At 39.6% G+C, this 21,280-nt stretch overlaps 1 protein-coding gene across 2 annotated transcripts; it reads left to right on the top strand.

The window, feature by feature from the left end:
* Positions 1–2,788: 2,788 nt before the first annotated feature.
* On the top strand, positions 2,789–19,548 carry ppm1j (protein phosphatase, Mg2+/Mn2+ dependent, 1J). 2 transcript variants are annotated; one of them, XM_075461567.1, is made up of 10 exons: positions 2,791–3,282; positions 8,637–8,751; positions 10,819–11,148; positions 12,309–12,421; positions 12,570–12,654; positions 13,030–13,148; positions 13,571–13,634; positions 14,003–14,110; positions 16,923–17,074; positions 18,080–19,548. In XM_075461567.1, the coding sequence occupies exons 1-10, from the start codon at positions 3,023–3,025 to the stop codon at positions 18,225–18,227; spliced, it is 1,494 nt and encodes a 497-aa protein (XP_075317682.1). In that variant the 5' UTR covers positions 2,791–3,022; the 3' UTR covers positions 18,228–19,548. The 2 variants fall into 2 exon arrangements, with proteins under 2 accessions (XP_075317683.1, XP_075317682.1); XM_075461568.1 differs by lacking the exons at positions 16,923–17,074; positions 18,080–19,548 and adding an exon at positions 14,694–16,916 and having other exon boundaries at positions 2,789–3,282.
* Positions 19,549–21,280: the final 1,732 nt, after the last annotated feature.

The raw sequence follows: 21,280 nt of genomic DNA, 5'->3' as shown, positions 1-21,280 counted from the left end.
AAACGACGCCTTGTTCACCTCACAGCTGGCGAATCAAATCACCAATATGTCCAGTATAAGCCAGGCTTTAGGCACCGCCTCACTTAAACAAGCACTTTGTGGTTTGTTAACAACTGTCACCACTTGGGGGCAACGTTCTACAGAGAACCTTTGCATATTTACAAAGAAAATTCAATCTTATTTAGCTATGGTGCTTATTTTATTGTGACATAAAATTTGGTGGAATTGCACACTGTTTAACTGGTGTATTTGAGTAAAGGATGCTCAAAGCCCATTTTTATAAGCTGTCAACCCAAACAGCCTTCACTGCAAACCAACGAACATGTGAGAAATACAACTGCTGAGGAATAAAAACAGAGATATCCAGCAATGGACACTACAATGCCACTCCTATTTTCTGTGGAAAAGTAAAGTCCCCCTCTGCTAAAATTCAAGTTGCTTTAATACATATTGTAACCAAAATCAGCCAGCAACGCTGTGGCCCAGGATTTGAGTCCACAGGACACAGCCGATAGTCTTAGAAAGGCAAAGACAGACAAGCACTGGTCTTCTATGTAAAGTAATGGAAAAAAATTAATAATCCTGATAACTTAAAGGTTTTTTGCATGTGCTGTGAAGAACCAAATAAATGAGAAGCTAGAGCAATCTAGATGAGAAAATAGCACACGCTACAGTAGGGAGGAGAAAATGGTAAAAGCAAGGGGTCATGACTCAAAGGCCATTACGGAGCGAACCAATGAGCCGGGAGATGGCCAATCAGCGGGCAGCGAATTCATCATAATGTGGAACGCAATAAAGAGTAAATACATCGCCATTAGATACTACTAAGTGCTTTGAGTAGTCAACAAAACCAGAACAGTATATTAGCACAGTCCATTTACCATTTATCTCTTATGATCTTGTATAATTTAGCTTCCTCTTCTTCTTAGCTTCTGCTCTCTGGTTTGAATATTTACAGCTGAATTCTTCCAATATCAGAAGATATGACAGAGCATAGAGTAAGAGCAGTCACAATATAGAACCCCATTCACTGAATGAGGAAAAAGGTGGACTCATACACGTAGCCATTTCTTATTATATTAAGTTTGCCACATGCCTTTAATCTTTAAAGTACAGAATTCTTTCTTTTTGTTGCCCCAGATGTTTTTCTTCCACATTTGTTTTTCTATTTGATCATTGATGATGGATAATTAGTAAAAATTTGATTTTGGGACTATCCCACAGCACACTTTGGGAGTATTTACAGTGCCTGTTTAATTGCTATTTCCTCATAAAGTATTGGTGAAGAACATTTTGGAGTGTGTTTAGTAAAAAGGTTTTAAAACCGTATGTTGTGATGGAAATGTAATTATTTATTTATTTATATTTTAATGGTGGGTTTGAGAAGTGCAAATTGATACAGCTTGTTTCAGTGTTCATTAGGACTACTGAAGGATTTCCTAAACTTTTTTTCAAGAATAAGGCTGGTATCTAACTCTTTCCAAGCATATTTGACCTTTACAATTCTTAGTGTGACTAAAATTTAATTGACTGAACTTAATATCTTCATTTGAAAATGAAATTGTTCAATAAATGTGACTCTTTTGGCTCCACATTTTCCCAAAAGCAGTGAATGTAAGTATACTATAACTCCATTTTAAATGCAAATGTGTCTGTGTGTAGCTCTTGGGTAAATGTAAGTGTTATCATTTACAATTGAAGAGTAGATGATTTGTCAGACAGTAAGACACTGCCCTCATCATTTAAAGTGGAGAGGATTTTTACATATATATGAAAGTCTGTAACATTCAAACTGTTGTCAAATGAGTTAACAGAATGCTGATTATGTCTGTCGAGGGAATGCAAATCTCTCTCTGTATTTCACAGTTTTCAATCTGGTGTTCTGGTGATGTTCTCCTGCTGGTGAGATGGTAGCAACGTGTACATTTATATTTACATCACTGAGGAGTTGAGGACCAATATCTGCAGAAATCTCTAAACTTCCAAAAAAGGTCATCGTGGTAATGATCTTACAAGCCAGGGACACCTTTCCCACCTTTCCCTATCCTATTTCTTTTGGCATGGTTGGATGGGGAGAATCAGGGCACAGCCATTTTCTGGTCTCCTCAGAGATCCTCTACTGGATTCAGTACTCCTCTACAAGTTAACAGCTTTCAAGCGTACAAGTCTTTGACCCTCAACACTCGTAAAGGTTTACACTCAGACTTTCTCTAACTTATTCTAGATCCATCTTCTCCTCTATCATGCCAAGTTTCCCGGCCCCTGTCACAGATAAACGTCCCCATTTCATAATGCTGCCATCACCATGTGTGAGTGCAGGGTTTTTTAAATAATGAGATAATGCTCACTGCTTGGTTTCCTTCATCCCCTCTTCATAAAGTACAAAAAAAAATGATTTAAGCACAGATGAAGCAGAATCCCAAGAACAATTGGCAGAAGTACGGGGTTTCATTCTTCCATCTGTAATAAATCCAGCCCAACACCAATAAATAAATATAAATTAAAAATGGGGGAAAGGCATTCTGTGTGAACTGAAGGAACAAATAGAGCTATATATGTATTCATAAGATGTGTTTGAGACGTCAAAATATGCCTAACAAAATATGATAAACTATCATATTCTTTGTCATTGGCCTTGGCTTTATCTGTGAGTAAATGTGCCCATATGTTGTGGCTGTTTGTTTGCTTTTTTTTTTAAGAGGTTTTGGGATGTGTTTGAGACCTTCGCGGCTGGCTGCACACCCCTGTGAAGCCCTGCCTCCTGAGATGAGACGCAGCCGCCTCTGATTACAGCCTCTGCGCAGCGTCACTTACGGCTTTATTCTGTTTGAATGAGGAAAACATCGCGTCTGCTTTTCTGAAGGCTGTCACATGGGGCCAAGGAGGAAAACAATCGCTTCCTGAAATGATCCTCGTCTGTGGCTGTATGAATTGTTGGATCCCCCCCCTCCCTTTCTACCGTTAAATCGCATTCAGTTTAATTTTTCCGCCCGGATCTTTTGGCCCAGTGTCGGTACCGAGGATGATCAGCAAAGTTAAAAACGCGATGTCCAACCTGGTAGGAGGGATGATGCCGCACGGACACCATCACCACCACAACCACCATTCAGGCGGCGGCCAGAACTGCGGACCGGACAGCTTGCCGCCGCGCTTCCCTTACGGTCGGCCGGATTTCTTGGACCTTACCCCGGAGCTCCTGCAGTACTCCACCGAGCACGCATCACGGCCGGTGCTCACGTTAAAGAGAGGCACCAGGCTTCCCTGGGGGACGGGATACGCAGAGTGAGTGGGTCAAGGCATTCATTGACATATTATTGACTGAGTTTTGAAAATCATTCAATGATAGCGACGCGATTGTGTTCGCAAAGGCCTCGTGAGTGTGAGGTGCGTGAAGTGTTTTTGTTGCTGCCGCAAGCTCCGATCCACTGCAGCAGCCAGATGATGGCCAGTTCTGGCCTTTTTTACCTCGGTGTTCACACCCCTGAGCTGCTGGGTCCGCCTGGGGCAGCGCGCCTGCGGGCTGTAATTATTAGACAACGCAGTTTCTGTAATGAAATGTGACATTCAAAATCCTTGAATACAAGTTCACCTCGGATCACTTTAAATGCACATCCAAAGCCATTCAAAAGTGAAAGGAGGAAATGTGTGCTCACCCATAAACGTGTCTGTGGATTGTTGTTGTTGTTTTTAATTGTGTTTGCTAAAGATACATGCGTGTCTTTTTCATAAACTCAGAGAGGTTTAGTGGCCATCCACTCTGGAGACATCCGAAGCAAAACTTTTCTTTTATCCTCATTACTGCTGGTGGTTTTATTTGCACCAACAGCACTTTGACTGGTAGAAACAGTGCGGCTGTTTGTGCATTTCATTCCCTCTGCTGGGCAGAATGTGCTGTTCAGGGGATTCAAGCTGAATAAAAACACTTTCAGACATTCCACTCTCCCAGAAGGGCAGGGGCAGAGGGGGTTCTAATGGATGAAAAGCTACAGTCCACAATATGGGGGCCATTCCACCCCTCCCTGACCCACGATGGAACAATAAAAAAGATCTAACTGATGCAGAAAGTCTGCAGGGGACAGGGGATGAGTTGGGTGATTCAGAGGAGTAAAAGAGTCAAGTCCCAGCTGATGATGGCCTAGTGCAAAAAGTGAGATTATTCGGTGGGAATTTGCACCATCGTCGGTGAAATTAATCTGCACTCTGCAGCAAGTTCGCTTGATGTAAGTCTCTGAGACTGTAATCGAAGCGTAAGCAGTGCTGCTCGTATCGCAACATAATAAAGTGGGGCTCTCACACAGCGACTGTTAGTGTTCTTATCATCCAGAGTGTAAAAATCCCCCAAAAGCTGAAGCCATTAGTGTTAGATTGTTACAGAGGGATCAACCACAACTCAGCTGCAGTTTGAAATGAATAGCACTGAAAGGTCAGCAAATGACGCCTAGTAAAGCACTGCGATGATGCAAAATGTATGCAAATCCTTATTCAAAATGGGTGTTTTCTCCAGTGTTAATTTAATTGTGTGTCTTGACAGGTGCAAACTATAAGAATGTAGCTGTTAAGGTTCATTCCAGGTCCATTTGGCTGAAATTTCAACCTTCACAGAGAAAGATTTATGCATTGCACCATCTTCTAGCATTGTTTCTTTTGTTTGGTGCTGTTTGCTCCCCTTGTGTGTCAATGAGTAGGAACAATTATGTTTAGACAGTAGATGGAGGCTGTCCAGTTGGAAACTACCCTGCTGGCCCACATTCAAACTTTGTGTAACTTCTCCTCTTTGATAGCACTTAATTAACGTCTTTCCGTCGTTCTGGAGGTAATGAGGATTTAATGGTGTGTTTTCTATTCCTGGAATCACAATGATCACTCTGACAATCTGTACATTCTCATGTGGACCGTTCTTATCACAGTGTTGCAACCCAAAGATGCACACGATTGCTTTCTCAGAAAGGGGAAGAACAGACTGACGTACGTCAATCTTAGCTCAGAGAGCTTTTGTCAAAAGCCCGTTTAATGCTTTTTGCTATGGATGGGCGCATCCAGAACGGGATCATGACAGAAAGGTAGCAAAGGCTCTGAAGCATAAAAGGAAATGCGTTTCCTTGCTCTCAGGATTATTTTTGGATTTTGAAAAAAACCTTTGGTTTCGAGCACAAAACTTTTGTGTAAAAGTGCAGACTTTTACGATACATATATAGATAGTGTGTATATATATTTATATATAGATAATTGTTTATGTTATAACTTTGGAATAGTTTCTGTCCTTTAATATGTGATTAACAATTATTGCTTTATTTTATTTTATTTTTTTTTTTTCAGCAAGACAAACATCATAAGTCAATTGGGGAGGACTCCATTTAAACTGACTCAATAAGCAACTGGACAGAATCAGCAACTTTTGATTCATTTTTCAAGCTGAAATGCTAAAAATGCTGATGTCCACTTATTTGAACTACTAATAGAGAGAGAAAAAAAAAAGCCTATTGCTCATATGATTACTCTATTTTTCTATTCTATTCTATGACTAAGCCTTTCCGTATTCTGATTGTTCTTTGAATACCCTTTGTTTTGTGTCCTGATTGCAGAGATTGTACAGGTTGCAACATGCTCTAATTTTAATAGCAGTATTATTTTCTAAACAATACCCAAGTTACTTCAGTGCCTGTTTTGACTCTTGAGGTGTTAGTTTTTGTCATGTCTTGTCTGTCAGCTTTCATTTCTTCATGTACCAAACAGCTTCCTCTCCCTGGAAAGGAATTCAGACTATGACGAGACTAATTCTTTAACGTTCCTCATGAAGACATTACTGCGAGACTGCAGAAGATTTTATGTAACCAGGCCTGCAGTGTTTGTCAATTTGCCAACTTCCACCTGAAGTAGCCTCATTCAGCAGGGAGCTGAGAAGGTTTGCCACATATAGAATTAGCATGATAACAAGACAAACTGTTGGAACAGGGACACAGTTTTTAACACAGTTAAATGGTTTCAGGAAAATACAAACAAGCCTGTTACGGGGCCTGTTACAGGGGTTACATCCACATCTCAAATTGACAGCAACTCTGAGAGGATTATCACAGAAGTGTTTCCACTCACTGGATTACATGCACTGCTGATCTGCCTCCGACTAAACCACAGAAACAGTTTCTGCATCATTAAAACAGCCTTTATTCAATGGGAGGTTATGATGGACTCCACAAACTTGTTTTATGTCCGAGGTATGTAGTTTACAGAGACACAATTTCATCAGTTGCGTGATGTTAAAATGCCCAGCAGCCGCAACAAGAGAATTCACTGGAACGCTCGACTTCCTCTTTTCAACTTTCCTTGCATAATATACAGCAGGAGAGTTTAAAGAGCGAAAGACTGCTTCACCAAACACCACCAGTTTGGTTTCCAGTCACAGGCTGTAAAAACATATGACTGAAAGATAGCTATGTCAAAGAGTTAAGTCACGTTATTGGAGTGCTTGAGCTCCCCTCTTAGTATGAAATCCTCCCACGCAGCAAACAGTTATGTACAATTATAGCTCACTGGACTCATGTGACTGCTTTCAAAACAAGATAATCGCTGATTCTTGTTTCTGTAAGCCTGGTAGTTCATGTCACAGTCTCTGCTCAGGTCATTTTGATAAACAGTTTACTGCACAGTTCCATGTGATAACAGCACATAAAAAGCATGTTGCCTGTATTTGGTCAAACTTTTCTTCAAACCTAAGAGCATCAGGACAATGTTCTGCCTGACTGTATCCAGTCTTTACAAACAGCACATCACCTTGTCAAAAGAAAAGGAAAAAAGTGACCAAGCTGTTGACTAAGCTAGACTAAAGTTAAAGAAAAGCAAGTGATATGTAAGGGCTGAGACAAAAAAAGGATCTCTTGTGGATTTGCTGTGATCACATTCCAGTCTTGCGTCCAAATACCTGAAAATGTCCTCAGCTCGGCAGAAAGTGTAGATGACAATCAGGTGATGCGAAATTCTTCTGTCATTAGTCCCAATGCCCTCAGCACAGTGCAGGACACTGCGGTGCCTGTCCACTGCTCTCAGCTGAATGGAAAGTGAAAGGGCTTTTTATAATCCAGATTTGGGCAGCCGTTGCATGTTCAACCTTGTGTAGTATTTGTAACTCTGGCATCAAGACCTCTGACCAGCGAGCATCCGATTTCTAGAATGGCCGCAGTCAGCTGAAATATGTTTGTTTTAGTTCAGATTTTTTCACATTTCGATTGACAATTGAGTTCGTCTTCTTTTATTTTCACTATTGTTTTAGTTTGCACTTTCATCTCTAAATCTGTTACTCTTTCCCACAGTGACCCGAGCAGTAGTGGATACATTTCCAAAACCTGCTTGGTAGAAATTTTGGGGTCCACCTTAAAGACTTAATTACCGGTATTGCTTCATAGGTATTTTGCTGTATTAACCAGTGAATGTGGGATTTATCTATAATTTAAACTAAAAATGTTACATATTATACTAACATGAGCTCCAGACAGCAGTCTTTACCAGTCAGCCTTCTGTGGCAGCTTGACCATGCCATTTCTTTTTTTTTTCTCTATGTGTCACCACAAAACAAACACTTTTAGGGGTTACGTATATATGTTTTGGATGTAATTTCTGGTCTCTTCCAGACAGCTTTCTCATTGAAATAGTATTAAAAACCCAATAAGGATATTCTTTAAACTTTACTGGAGCTGAAGTTAAAGGAGCTATAATCAATGTTTTTATATTAGCAATAAAGTAAACTGCAGTGTATAATAATGCCATGTTCAAATGTAATAACTTTCAAATCATCTCAGCTAAAGAGTCAAGTATTTCCCCCCAGGATACGTTGGAAGATTCAATATTGGACTTGGATTTGTCAAGAGGCCAGAAACAGGACTCGACATGAACAGAGAGTTGCTTTGTATTGGCTGGCTCTGTAATTAGGGAACTGTTTGTTAATGGGTTTGTATGACAAAGTGGTCCCATGTCTGTATAGCCCACAAGTGGCCAAGAAAAATCAATAACTGGAGTTTATGACTGGTCTGAAATGACTGCTCCGTATAGCTGTGCAGAGATATAAGCCATCAGCTTAGCTAGTGACGGATTGTAACTCAAATGACGACTGTGCTTACTAATTCTCAGAGTGAGGATGGAAGCTGAAAGTAAAGAGTGCTGCAATGCACTCAAAATGTTTAATCTGATCTATAGAGCTTGTGATTACGGAAGTTCTTGCTTTACCAAACTAAATGTATGATGTAATTATTTGAGCACGAACATTTGAGACATACTCACAGACTCCAGCATCCAACTGAATGTTGTTAGAATGTATTGCCATTTTAATAAACACTTTCCTACAGCCTTGGCAATACTAACGGCACTGCTCTGCACTGGTTATCTCCGTAAATGTTGCAGCAACACACGCTAGGACAGATGATGCTGCTTGAGTATGAAACGGTGCATTACTCCAAAGCTATTATCCTCCACAGTCATAATAAAAACACTTAATCCCTTCTGCAACTTCCCTCTGGGACATGACTGCATCCTGCCCTACTTTTTTTTACCTCACAGTTTGAAAGGCACTCCATTTTTCTGGTTGCTGTTGTGTTATTAGTCATTAGACTCTAGGCTCACCTTTCCCCCCTCGTGTCTGTCTCCATCAGGGTGATCAATGCAGGGAAGAGCATGCTGAACGAGGACCAGGCCTCTTGTGAGAAACTGTATGTGAGGAGGCCAAGTGGCAAACACAGGAACTCCACTCTGCTGGAGGACAACGGGGTGAGCCAAGAGCAAATTTCATATCGTCAAAACAAGGCAATGAGGGATGAAATGTCTGGTGTAAGGCTGTCAGTAAATAATCACTGATGATGTTTCTGAGTCTGACATCCTGACACTTTGAGCTCCGAACATTTTTAAGGGGAATGTCACTGAGGGGTATGAAGAATCCTTGTTATAAAACGGCCTCGCTGCATATGAACTGTTCATGCTTATCTCTGCATAGTTAGGTAGCTGACACTTTGGACGTGAATATCTAGCTATCACAGGATTCTACTCCAGTTCTTCAGGTAAGATTTCGGTTGGATTCAAAATGTATTCTGTTGATGTTACAAAATAGTAATTATCTCAGAAGCTATTCAAGTCCCTGTGTGCAGAGAAAGCAGAACTAGGCTTCAATAAAAGTAACGTTAATGATTTTATGAAGTTTTTGTATGGAAAAAGGTCACATCATGTGATTAGAATACAAATACTGTATTAATAAACTCATAAACAAATCAAATCAGTTGGCTTTTACCTTTGTGTCCCTGTAAAACTTCATAGATGAGACTAAATGGTTTTAGCTACAGCACTTCAGCTTAATCTTTGTTGTTAACTGCGCTGTAGTTGGGTAATGTGGTGCAATGTGGACTTTTAACGTGTTTTCTCAAGGTTTTTCAGCTCTGAGGGCAGATTATGTGAAACCAGCCATTTGTGGTGTTACCTACTACTTGACCTAAAAAACCTAAAAGTACCCCTACATGTCTTTTCTGAAGACAGGAGTAGCTGTGTTTTCATGTTACTTCGTTCCTGCTCTATATTGACTTAACTAACGACTACAAAAGCTAACTTTACAACCGACTGATTTACATGCTGCTCCCCAGATGTCATACCTTATCTAGTGACATGGCACATGCAAAGTCGGCTTCATCAGACAGACAAAAATCAATTTTTCAGAGTTGTGAATCAAAAAGTAAGAGTTATGATCCTAATGTGACTGTGTTTCCCTCACAACTGCCATTTCTGATTTCCATCAGTGGACTCTTCTTGTGTGGTATTGGTGGACTCTCAAGTCTACGTTGCACTTGCTCAATATACCTTAAACTAAGGACTGCATTACTTTCTCTAGGCTCTACGCACCATTTAAAGTCCTGATGAAGTATTTTTGTTCACCCTCTCATTAGCTTGATTATTTTATTTTTTATTTTTAACCATCAGGCTGTAATTTGTAAAAACTGCTCTACCTTCCCAGCTCAAAAATGCAGACCGACACAGTAAGTGAGTTCTGGTGAGCATGCAGTATATTTCTACCAATGGGCTGCATCTTTTCGTTTTATCTGTTTTATTCGTTCTGCAATAAAATTATACTAAACACTAAACTTTCAAGTCTTCCTTTTAAGAAAAAAGGAAAATTAATTCATCTTAACAGGGAACCTACAAATATTTGCGGATTTAGTAAGAAAATACAGATTTAAATCACAGACTTATTCATCTTAGTGACTAGTGCTTTAATACTGTTTCCCCGCCTGTATATCTGTTTGGGTTCCACACCTCCTGATAGACCTGCATGCACACACACACACATACACATTGGCATCCTCCATTTAGTGAAAATAAATGACATCATCCTTCGCCGCACCCTTCCCCCACTCGAGTGTAGTATCTGTGGGGTAACCAGATGTCTCGGGCCTGTTAATTCATTAGTGAGCCAGGCTAACTCGGCTTGTAAATACGCCTACAAAGACAAAGGTGGCAACGCCTTCCCATCGCTCAAATGAAATCAGTAATATGGATTTTTTTCCTTGGTCTCTCCATGACTCAAGTAGATCCCATTTAGATATTGCAGAGTACTTGCTTTTTAGTATTATATCAGTTCTATGTTTTGTGCATGATGTAGCATTTGAAAGCTGCCGTATCACATTATATTTGACTTATGGGATTCCAAATAAGGCACTAATACATAGAAAGTAAAGCTTTTGTAAGGAAATTTCCTTAAAATTACAATCAAGATAGACTGTGGATGTTGATTATCAACTTTTTTGTTGAACAGATTTATCCTTTACATGTTATATACCTCTGGTTCCATCTTAGGATGGCACAGGAATCCCCCTCCAGTTCTGGGGGGTGTTTGATGGACATGCAGGTTCTGGTGCTGCCATCATGGCCTCCAAGCTTCTACACCGCGTCATCAGAGACCGACTTGGGGAAATCTGCCACCTCCTAGAGAACCCCAGCAGCACACCTCCCATCTGCTTGGCCAAGAACGGCAGCCCGTACCAGACGGAGGCGAAGAAAGGGGCCCAACAGGAAACAGAAGACCCCGACGCTGTCTGCGACTCCTCAGTGCGCTTTCACATGGAGAAGGTTGTTAGCTTGGAGAGCCTGGTAATGGGAGTCATAGAGACCGCCTTCAAACAGATGGTGAGCAGATGATAACAAACGATGCATGTGGAAAAACTAATAAAACAGCAATTGGAATATTTCAACCTGTACTGGGTGTTTTGTATCTTGAAAAAGATTTTAACTTAAATACGCATAAATTACTTGGGACACTAATACGGCTGTTCTACGCAGGACAATGTTTTGTTTCACCTTCTCGCAACACTTTTTTGGCCATATCGCTTTATGCAAGTAACTTGGCTGGTCACTCACCACTCTATTAAATTTTTATATTCACTGAGATGTTTGTGAAGCCTCGAGGATGAAGCCAGCCACTTTTGTTGACCCTCTGACTTATTTGTAGTGAGTGACTACAGAGTTGAAAAAAATTGACTTTTAGTAATATGTCCTTACAAATTTGGGATGAATTGCCATTAAAACATTGTGCTCATCACTCTGAATCCTAAGGATGGTGATCCCCTAATTTGTTTCTGTAGCGTCACCATAGGTTTTAGATTCAGTTATGAGTAAATGGTATTAACAACCACTGAAAAAGGTACAGATAATGTTCCTCACAGAATTAATTTGTATAACTTTGGTTATCTCCTAACTCTTACTTGCTTTCACTTTTAATGCAGTTATTAGATCAATATATTTAGAGCAAATACCTGTAAAAATATTTCCTTCAGCCTCAGATATAAATTTTAAATGAACAATTGCCACAGTTAACCAAGATGTTTGATACCTGCTAAACATTATTTCTGATGAGTGTGTTAGCATGCTGTGGTTAGTATTTGGCATGTCTAAATCTGCTGCTGTGCATCCCAGCAGAGTGAAAACATAACAGTGTACAGCTATGCTTTCAAGTCTAACTTTCTTCCTGACAAATAACCTGACAATATTAGTTTGATATTATGTTTCCCTGATGCAATTGCACTGTCTCGTATATATGATACTGCCAACAAGCATCCCACCATTTAGCTTCAAAGCATCCGATCATTACGCTCGCTGGCATTGCATTGGTAATGAATATGTGGGAAGAAAATAACGTGCTATTAGTTTTGATGAGGAGCAGATTGAGTTGTGAAGTGAAGTGAAGTGAAATTTATTTATATAGCACTTTTCAGCAACAAGGTGATCCAAAGTGTAAAAGGGAGATTTTGCAGCTTTTTGATGCTACTTTGATTTTTCTCTCATTTCAGGATGATCTTATTGAAAAGGAGAAAGCTTCATATGCCATTTCTGGTGGCTGTTGTGCCTTAGCTGCCATCAATTTAATGGGGAAGCTCTATGTAGCCAATTCTGGAGATAGCAGGTGAAAAGAATGTTATTTACTGCAATAACTTGTTCCACTAAGGCTTCAATATATATTAAACCTTTTTTTTTTTGTTTCACAACTCTCTTGCTAACCAGCCCCATGTTGTGTCCTCCCGCTCCTATTTCTCCTTCTTGTTTCTCTGCAGGGCCATAATCATACGAAATAATGAAGTCATTCCCATGACTAATGAATTCACACCCGAGTCTGAGAGACAGCGGTTACAGTATCTGGTACACTTTCTCTCTCCTGTTACACACGTCATATACATTTTAGTTCGACCAAACTTACTGAATACTTTACTGTGAGCTAACAGCTGTCTGTAAAATGAAGAGAATAAACATGAGCAGTTACACATTAAGTCCTGTTTCACACTGAAATAAATTTATGTTCACTGTCGCCTGCTTTAGCAGCTGTGTGTAGTTCTGAGTCATAGCGTGTGTGGGTGGGGTTGGCTGCTAAAAACGGGAGCTGTTATTTGCACTTAAAGGCCTGCTGTCACACATGCAATCCTATCGCCTCTTTTAGAAAAAACACTGAGTCGTGACCAGCAAATCTTTTCATTCTCCGGTTTGATGTAACCTATCCAATTTTGTGTGACACTCCAGGGCTTCCTGAGGCCAGAACTCTTGGGTAATGAGTTCACTCACATTGAGTTCCCTCGTAGGATCCAGCACAGCGAGCTGGGAAAAAAGATGCTCTACAGGGACCACACCATGACTGGATGGTAAACCTTGTTAATCACATTTCCAGCCCTTTATTTTTGGATGAGGGTGTCTCACATGTGTTCAGAGGAGTTTGGCTCTGGAGGATTTAAAAAAAAGCTGAAACACAATTATGCAAACTAGAGCAGCAGTAAGCTATCTTTATTATAATGACAATAACGAACCATATACATGAGAAAAGCAATCAAAATCTCAGAAGTCAAACTTATGTAAGGAATTTACTTGTTTTGGGTTTTTGTTCCCAAAAAACAATTCAAATCTAAAGGTATCCTGTTACAATGATATACAATAGAAACGGTGTGATAAAAATCTTTTTTACCTTTTGGCAATTTGCATTGTGTTGACATACAAATGAATGAATTGTGTCAGCTGTATTCCAAATAGTCTCTGTACCTTACATCTGAAACCTGTTTTATTGCTTCAGGGCTTACAAGACAATCGTAGAAGATGATCTGAAATTCCCCCTAATATATGGAGAGGGGAAAAAGGTAAGAAACAGAAAAAAAGTCAATATATTTTATTGTATTACAGCCTATTTTCCTAAGAGGCTATATGAGATTGATATAATGATAATATATTTACGAAGTGCTGCGGGATGCTTTGTTTCAGTCTGTGTAAGAAGATTATCTTGATAATCTCATTTTAATTTGTAAAGAGTTGTCATATCTCAATTTTTTTTTTTTTTTTTGTCAGATCAGAAAAGAGACCTCAGTATTTCCATTATTCTGTGAGAGAACACGGCTTTCACTTAATAATCCCTCATAAGTGGATTTTCTAGGAACTGAATCATATCCTGGAACCTGAGTTACAATATCATGCGTGTTTGCTGTAACTTTGGGTGTGTTGGTGTGTATAGGCTCGTGTCATGGCAACAATCGGAGTGACCCGCGGGTTGGGAGATCACGACCTGAAGGTTTACAACTCCAACATCTACATCAAGCCCTTCCTCTCATGTGTCCCTGAGGTGAGTGTGAGGAGTCGGAGGCAAAGTCGGTGTCGCCTCAAAGTAGAGTCGCCTCAACATTGCTGCTTTAGAGCATTTAGGGAAAAAATTCAAATTACTGTTTGGCTTTGAGCTTCCCTTATACTCATGGTTCAGAAAGTGATATCATTCAGTATGGCCTGAAAATCTGCTCCGAATTGTGAATTTACAAGCTCAGATACTTAATGTAAAAATTACTCCAAAATTTCCATTTTTTTTTTTTTTTTTAATAATGCTGCCATTTTTGTCAGAAAAAAAGCCTCTGCAATCAGAAAAAGAAAATGTCCACGACGGGACATCTTCTCTTTAAAGGTGCAATATAAGCCTTAAGAGACCACTAAGTTTCACATTAGAGAGCAGGGTTAAACAAACGGAACCAAAACCACACCTGGAGCCAAACTCAGAGCCCTTCACCAGCTTTGGCTTTTGAATCTAGTCTTATCCGTCCTTTTTCATGGAAACGTATTAGAACTTATACATAGGTACATATCAGTGGAATCTTATTAGACAAAGAAAGTAGCTTTGTGATGGAGAGACATCTGAAATTTCCTTTTTTTTTTTTTAGTTGGTTGGAAGGGACCAGCAGACATGATGGCTGGCCTGGTTTTCACAACAGAGAGGCTCAGAGCAAAAGACACACAGAAGGAGAGTGACTTCTTACTCTGCTAGCTGTCATATAACAACCTTTAATTATGTTTAGATGGGTGGCAAATGTCAAAGTAACATCCACATGGATGCTGGAACCCAACCTTTTCCAACAGTGCTTCATAACAACAAGATCAGTAAGGTTTTATTTTTATCTGACAGTGCTTTTAATGTTGGGCCTGATCGATGTAAAGTTGGTACTTTACAGATTTTTAAGCTCTATTTCTTTCACTTTCTGGAAGACCCTTTCATTTCAGTAATGTTAATGGAAAACAACAGTCTTTCCATCACATGCACATACTGCTGTTGTTGCGCTCCAGTTATGTGCCTGATGTGGGCAAAGAAAACTTTTATCAGCAAATTTCAGTGAAATTGTCTGTTAAAGTTCCCATAAAACAGCGAGTAAGAGTGAGTGCTGTACACTTACACCTATTTACATGCTTCCTATAAAACCAGAAGAAAGAAGAAAGGGCTCGTCTCACTGTCTTATTTCAGCCTCCTCGTCTCCTCTTGCCTTCATCCTCTTGCCTGTGACACAGAAACTGTTCACAGCCAAATATTCTGAAGGATGTCCTAAGACCCAGAAGGCACCTGGAGGAGAGAGGATCAGAGAGAGGAGGCTTGCCAGTGCAGCTATAAGCGGTGATACTCTGGTGTATCCTCTGTGGAAGTTTCAGATGAAGTACTCTTAAATTAAGAGTAAATGCTCACCCTACAAACAGATAAATCAAAGGCAACAACAAAATTGTGGTTTGATGATGCAGTTGTGTCACATAATTTGTTGACATTGCTTTAAAATGATGCCCTGAAGCAACGACATCTCCTTTTTATTAAAAACCTGTCACCTCGCATCTCTGGTGGGAGGAACTAAGACATGAGGAGAAGAGTCGAGAGGAGGAATTGAGCCTGTGCAATTAGGGAAATGGGAAAAGGGGAGGAAGGTTGGTCTCCTACCACAAAGCCAGTCTGTTCTGATTGGTCAGTTTCAATGACCTGGGTGAACATCCCACACTATTCTCCATCAGCTGTGCTGAAATTAATTAAAAAATGTTCTACTTCATTCTACAGACTACTTTCATGTCATTGTTGAGCCTAATACCGATTAAATATCTCATACAAACAAACATTTTAACATGAATTTGATTTGATAGGAATTTTAAAGGAGAAATCCATCAATAGAGATGCGATTAAAATCAGTCAAAACAGTGTGGAGCTGGAAGGAAACGAGTTAACCTCTGCAGCCACTTCCTCATTTCAACGTGAGACCTGCAGCTTTAGGCTGCAACCAGCTAACCACATCAGAAAACCAGCCCTCTGTTGGGGAGTGTATTGTCTGTGCCATGTTTTGATAAGAAAGTACAATGCATGAAATTAAAAAAAAAAAAAAAAAAAGACACAAAATGAATAGTTTAGCAGTAACACTTGTGATTTTTTTCTAGATATCCTCATCACGACTCTCAGAATTATAGATGAGTCGTACTCTTTTAATATTACACTAATATCTTATCGTACTCTTACTTTGTGTCTCACCTTAAATATCTCTGACTCAAACCAGATCTTATAACCAAAATATGGCAATGATTAGCATTCATGTGCCTACAGAGTTATTTTAGATATGAGTTAAGATTATATGCTGCCAGAATTTCTTCATGTAATAATCCTAGATTTTGAATCTTCAGTTCATTCACTTTTTATCTACACAGATTAATATGCACAATGATACACATTTGCAGTAATTTTTATACCAGTTGGCTTTTTTTTTCAGTATTTTGAGCTTTATTACGACACTTAATGAGTTAAATAGAACTTATTCTGCTTTTTGCTCACTTACTGTTCAAGCATATCTCGGCTCAGCCTCACAGGATCACCGTCTGGTTTCTGTTTCTTCTGTTTGGAACTTATCTGATGATATGTTTGTTAAAAGACGAGACTCCAACTCAGTGTTAAAAATGTGACTGAACATGTGTAGTTTTTCTCCATCAAATTGATGTTACGCTCCTTACATCCTAGCTCACATTTACCAATCCTCTTACAAGCATAAGAGCTTGAATAAGGGCAACTGGACTTCTTCTAGGATCTTGAGCAATCCTCTTGTACAAAGTACATAATAAATGTTGACTGACAACATTAATATGTCTGTCCATCACAGGTGAAGGTTTACAACATGGATGAACATAAACATGGTCCTGACGACGTTTTGGTCATGGGCACAGATGGACTGTGGGACGTGACAACAGACAAGGAAGTGGCAGATGCTGTGTCAGCATTCTTAACATGCTGTGACCCCTCTGATCCCATGAGGTACACAGTTTCCTAAATGGTCCTTTACGTTAGGTCTGCGCAGTCTGAGTGTCGTTTGTCGTGTGTGATCATGTTCTGGAAAGCCAAAGCACATCGCAGTTTAATGTAAGTGTGGTCAGATTCTCATTGCAGCGTGGTCACCTTTTCCTGAGTACTTGCACATTTCTCATACTTTTCTTAACCCCTGATATCTTCCAATGAGGTAAAGGAAAAGAGCTTAGGAAGATCTGATAGGTCATTTTTTGACTCTTCTACCAGACTCCCCGTGGTAACTTCAGTGGTGTTATGTATCAGGTTTGTTCACTAGGTGGCGACAGATGAATGGTATACTGCAAAACTCTGCATGTAATATGTTTGATCATCTCTTGGATAAGTTGTATTATTACATTTAATAAATCAATAACATTGCATTATATCAAGATATATGAGCTTTAAGAGACATAATATTTTATGAATTTTTGTCAAAGAGCATTATAGGATATTTTTAAATGCTTACACTGCTCACAAGTGCTCCATAAAGGGCTAAAAAGTGTTATTTGATCTGCATTCAAAAAGTGGCGAACAGCATAATCACCAGTGATGGAATCTACATTTACTGAGATAATGTATTGAACTACAAATTTCCAGTGCTACTGAGACACATGGGTATTGAGTTATTTCATCCGTGATAACATTTTACACCAATAAATATTAGACCGCGTTAGATAAGAATATCGTTTGTGTTTATTTGGAAGACTTCTGTTTAAGGTGCCTTTCAGCTGCAAGCAGTACCACTGATGAAATATTTTCCCTTTAAAACTTGGCATGGCAAAAATGTACTGTTTGAGTGATTTCAGATTGTTTCACTGGTACTTTTAGCTAAATGTGAGTTTTTTTGTCAGGTGTCATATATGTTTACAGAATGTGAGTATGTCTTTTAGTTTTGTGGTTGTCCTTTAAATATAGAGTGCACTTAAGTAGTGTAATGACTGTTTATGCTCTCTTCCCTCTTTGTGTGTTGCATAGATACACTTTGGCAGCGCAGGACCTGCTGATGAGGTCACGAGGTGTTCTGAAAGAGCGCGGCTGGCGGCTACCCAATGATAAACTGGGCTCTGGCGATGACATCACCGTCTTTATCGTCCCACTGGCAGGGCACGAGTCAGAGACTTGACGAGCGACCGCTGTGTCAGGGCTGACTCTTTAGGATCCTTCCCACGACCCCTCCAAGCAACCTAAACCCTGGACAGACGAGGCGGTGGGAGAGGAAAACATCTTAGTCATAGAGAAGACTCGGGTCTCAGCAGCACCTTCATCAACTCTCTAGAGCAGACCCAGTTTCTTCACTTCAACTTAACTCAGAATTAGTCTCCCATTGCCTTTGATTGGTTCCAATCATGCAACAAAAAAAAAATATCAGTGACATTGTCAGAGATGTTAAAATTGTCCTCCCAAATCTGCTGTTTGTGACAAATGCAAGTGATCCTTTCAGTACCTTTGTTTCTTGTTTAACTCCAAGACTGGACGGTTTCTCAACTTTTGAAGCACTTGTTCATTTTAATGTCTTGCCCAAATCCTTAAAACCTCTTTGTCAAGAAAAAAATGTAAGAATAAAAAAAAAAAAACTAACAGTTTTTCAATCAAATAAAGCAAAGGGGACTAAAATGGAGAATCTGAGGAAACCAAAGAGATGCTGAGCTGGAGGATAGAAATCTGTAAAAATTGAATACATCCACAAAAAAAAAGAAATCATTTGACATTATCTCTGTACATTAAAGGAGCATGGCAAAAAAAAACAAAAGACAAAAAAAAAAACAACAACGGCAAAAGAACAGCCGCTGGACCCATTCAGAGGCAGTTCAGTCTGTGTTGCAGTATTTCCTTTTATGAATAAAGAATGAAAGACAACACCTGAAGCACTTGAAGACTGTTGCACACGCTTTGTGGTAGCCTTTTGATTTGCTTTATCTTTTAATTGAATGTGCTCATACTGTAAATGTTATTTTTCTCATTGCAACAAAGAGACTGGAGGGTTATACGTGAAATCAGCAAAGAAAATACGAAGGAACAGAAACATTTGCTAATTTGCCTACATGTCTTTGTCGAACCTTCAGAGGAGAAAGTAAATTGTTCTCCGTAAATGTCTCCGTATTGTAAGTTGTGATAAACTTCACACACATGCCTTATTAAAACATGAAAGGGAGTCAAGAGTTTCTCTCTTCCGATGCACTAAATTTGATTCTTGTTGAAGAGGCAAAAAACATTGTACGCCCTTAAATGTACCTCATACCTCTTTTGTACCATTTTTCTCTTTTGTTATACCATGTTGTTATTTAGATTATCCATATATTTTTAATGATCCTTTTGGTTGACAGACGTTTATTTTTATGTTTCTATCCATAACTGTCGGTGAGTCCCAGAATCTAAGCTACCAAAATATGTGGTGGAAAGATAATGTGTTCCAGTTTAGAAATAAATCTGATTTTTCCCATTTCTATTGAATGTGTTTATTACTTTCTTGAATCATTGTCGTACAGTAAAGTTCCTCACATTAGTCTGAGGATAATGAACCTTTGGCGCATGCAGACAACTGAGGACTCGGAACAGTTCAGACAGCATTTACACTGTTTGCATGACTTGAATAAGGGATTTGTTTCGGTTTGCAATCTTTGAGCATTATGAATAAAAGCAGCAATCTAAAGAAAATTTTGTTTGAGCAGAATTTCACTGCACATTTTGGCCTCAAGTTCAAAAAGACCAAAGTATTTTCCCTTTTTAGGTTCATGTTCATAAGCACAAAGTATTTGAATATAAACATGAGTTATTTCTTTTTATCTTACCTCTCCCCGGTTAGGGTCTTTCCTTGTATCCTCTTCCCTCGTGTTTCATCCTGTTCTGATGTCCTACGTGTGTGTCTCCTGTACATCATCAGGGTGTGACGCTCTCTTCTCCAACTGCACGCCTGAGATGCATAACTCAGGAACCCCCTGCTGTATACTTTGCTCTGCTCTCCACTCCTCTCCAGACTGTCAGTTTGTTTTTGAAATCTTCAATGTGTCTCCTCTGACAACTTTCGGCCATGCTCAGTGACCTGCTCCAATCCTCTTGTCAGCACTCAAAGTTGAGTTGAGTTGCTGTTCCGCTTCTCACAGACTCCCAACTCTTCAGCTCACGATAAACAAAGTTAAAGATTCTTGCTGTTTTTCTGCTTTCTCAGCTACGCCTCTGCCTTTGCCTTAACAAACACACAGATAAATATAAATAGTACCGCTCGCTTTGCCACAAATGAGGCTTTCACGTCTGATGCCAACTAAATCTGTAAAGGACGACTAAGCTTTAATTTAACTGCGTCAAAGACAACAGATAACCAGCAAAGCTTTCCCGTGAAAAGAGTGTATGCACACACGCCAAATGTTCGTGCTATACAAGCTTTATCTATTACACTGGCATTGGGAAACTGCTCGCCAGTCAGTCCAGCAGTTGGACTTTTTTAATTTAGCAGCTTATCATTCTTGCATTGCATCCAAAAGTTCCTAGGACATGGCTTTCTTCTGCCACTCTCCTCTGGATGGTCAGCTCCACTGGCCTAAACAGGCATCACCCACCACGTATTGACAACATAAACAAGCAAGTCTCCCTTCAGGATTCAGGTTTTACTAAAGGCTTAAAACAAAGTCTAGAAAAAAGTGTGGCAGTCTCGTTTCCTTTCAGACCACCTCGACCACAATGTCCTGAAGTTTGCCCCAACTAGGCCATGCAGAAAAACGTTATACTACGTACCCCAGCTTTAAGCAAGCCTTCCAGTTTCTTGCCATGTTTTTAAATTTTAGGTTTTTATACAGCTAAAAGATAAAAATAAATGAGCCGATGAATTGGCAGCAAAGCAACAACACGCCAACTTATTGAGGTACATATCAGCAATCTTCTTATGAATCCCCAACAAGTGGCTGCTGGCATAAATGAAAACTGTGACAGCATGATGCAGCTGGGTTTTCTACAAAACCGTCTCCAGGAGAGATCTGTCAAATATAAGGTAAATTTATAAACACTTTGAAATATATCAGTGCACTTATATACGTGTGGCTGTTTGTCTTGGCAGGTACCTGGCTGGAGCTCAGGCTGCAGGGTTCATGGGTGGTGTATATTTTTCATCATTGGTCAGTAAGGGCTGCAAGTCCAGTTGTATTAAACAATAACAAAAACAACACAACTCTAAAGCGTAGCCGG

Source organism: Odontesthes bonariensis, chromosome 3 (genome assembly GCF_027942865.1).
Source record: "Odontesthes bonariensis isolate fOdoBon6 chromosome 3, fOdoBon6.hap1, whole genome shotgun sequence".
Lineage (NCBI taxonomy): Eukaryota > Metazoa > Chordata > Actinopteri > Atheriniformes > Atherinopsidae > Odontesthes > Odontesthes bonariensis.
Note: the sequence above shows the minus strand (reverse complement) of the source record. Positions and strands in the feature narration are given on the sequence as shown.

Bases quoted from the DNA above. Each gene is read 5' to 3' on its own strand.
- ppm1j (XM_075461567.1), top strand. From the start codon at position 3,023: ATGATCAGCAAAGTTAAAAACGCGATGTCCAACCTGGTAGGAGGGATG. The intron at 8,752-10,818 runs GTGAGCCAAGAG...GTTCCATCTTAG, and splicing joins CTCTGCTGGAGGACAACGGG to GATGGCACAGGAATCCCCCT. The intron at 17,075-18,079 runs GTACACAGTTTC...TGTGTTGCATAG, and splicing joins GACCCCTCTGATCCCATGAG to ATACACTTTGGCAGCGCAGG.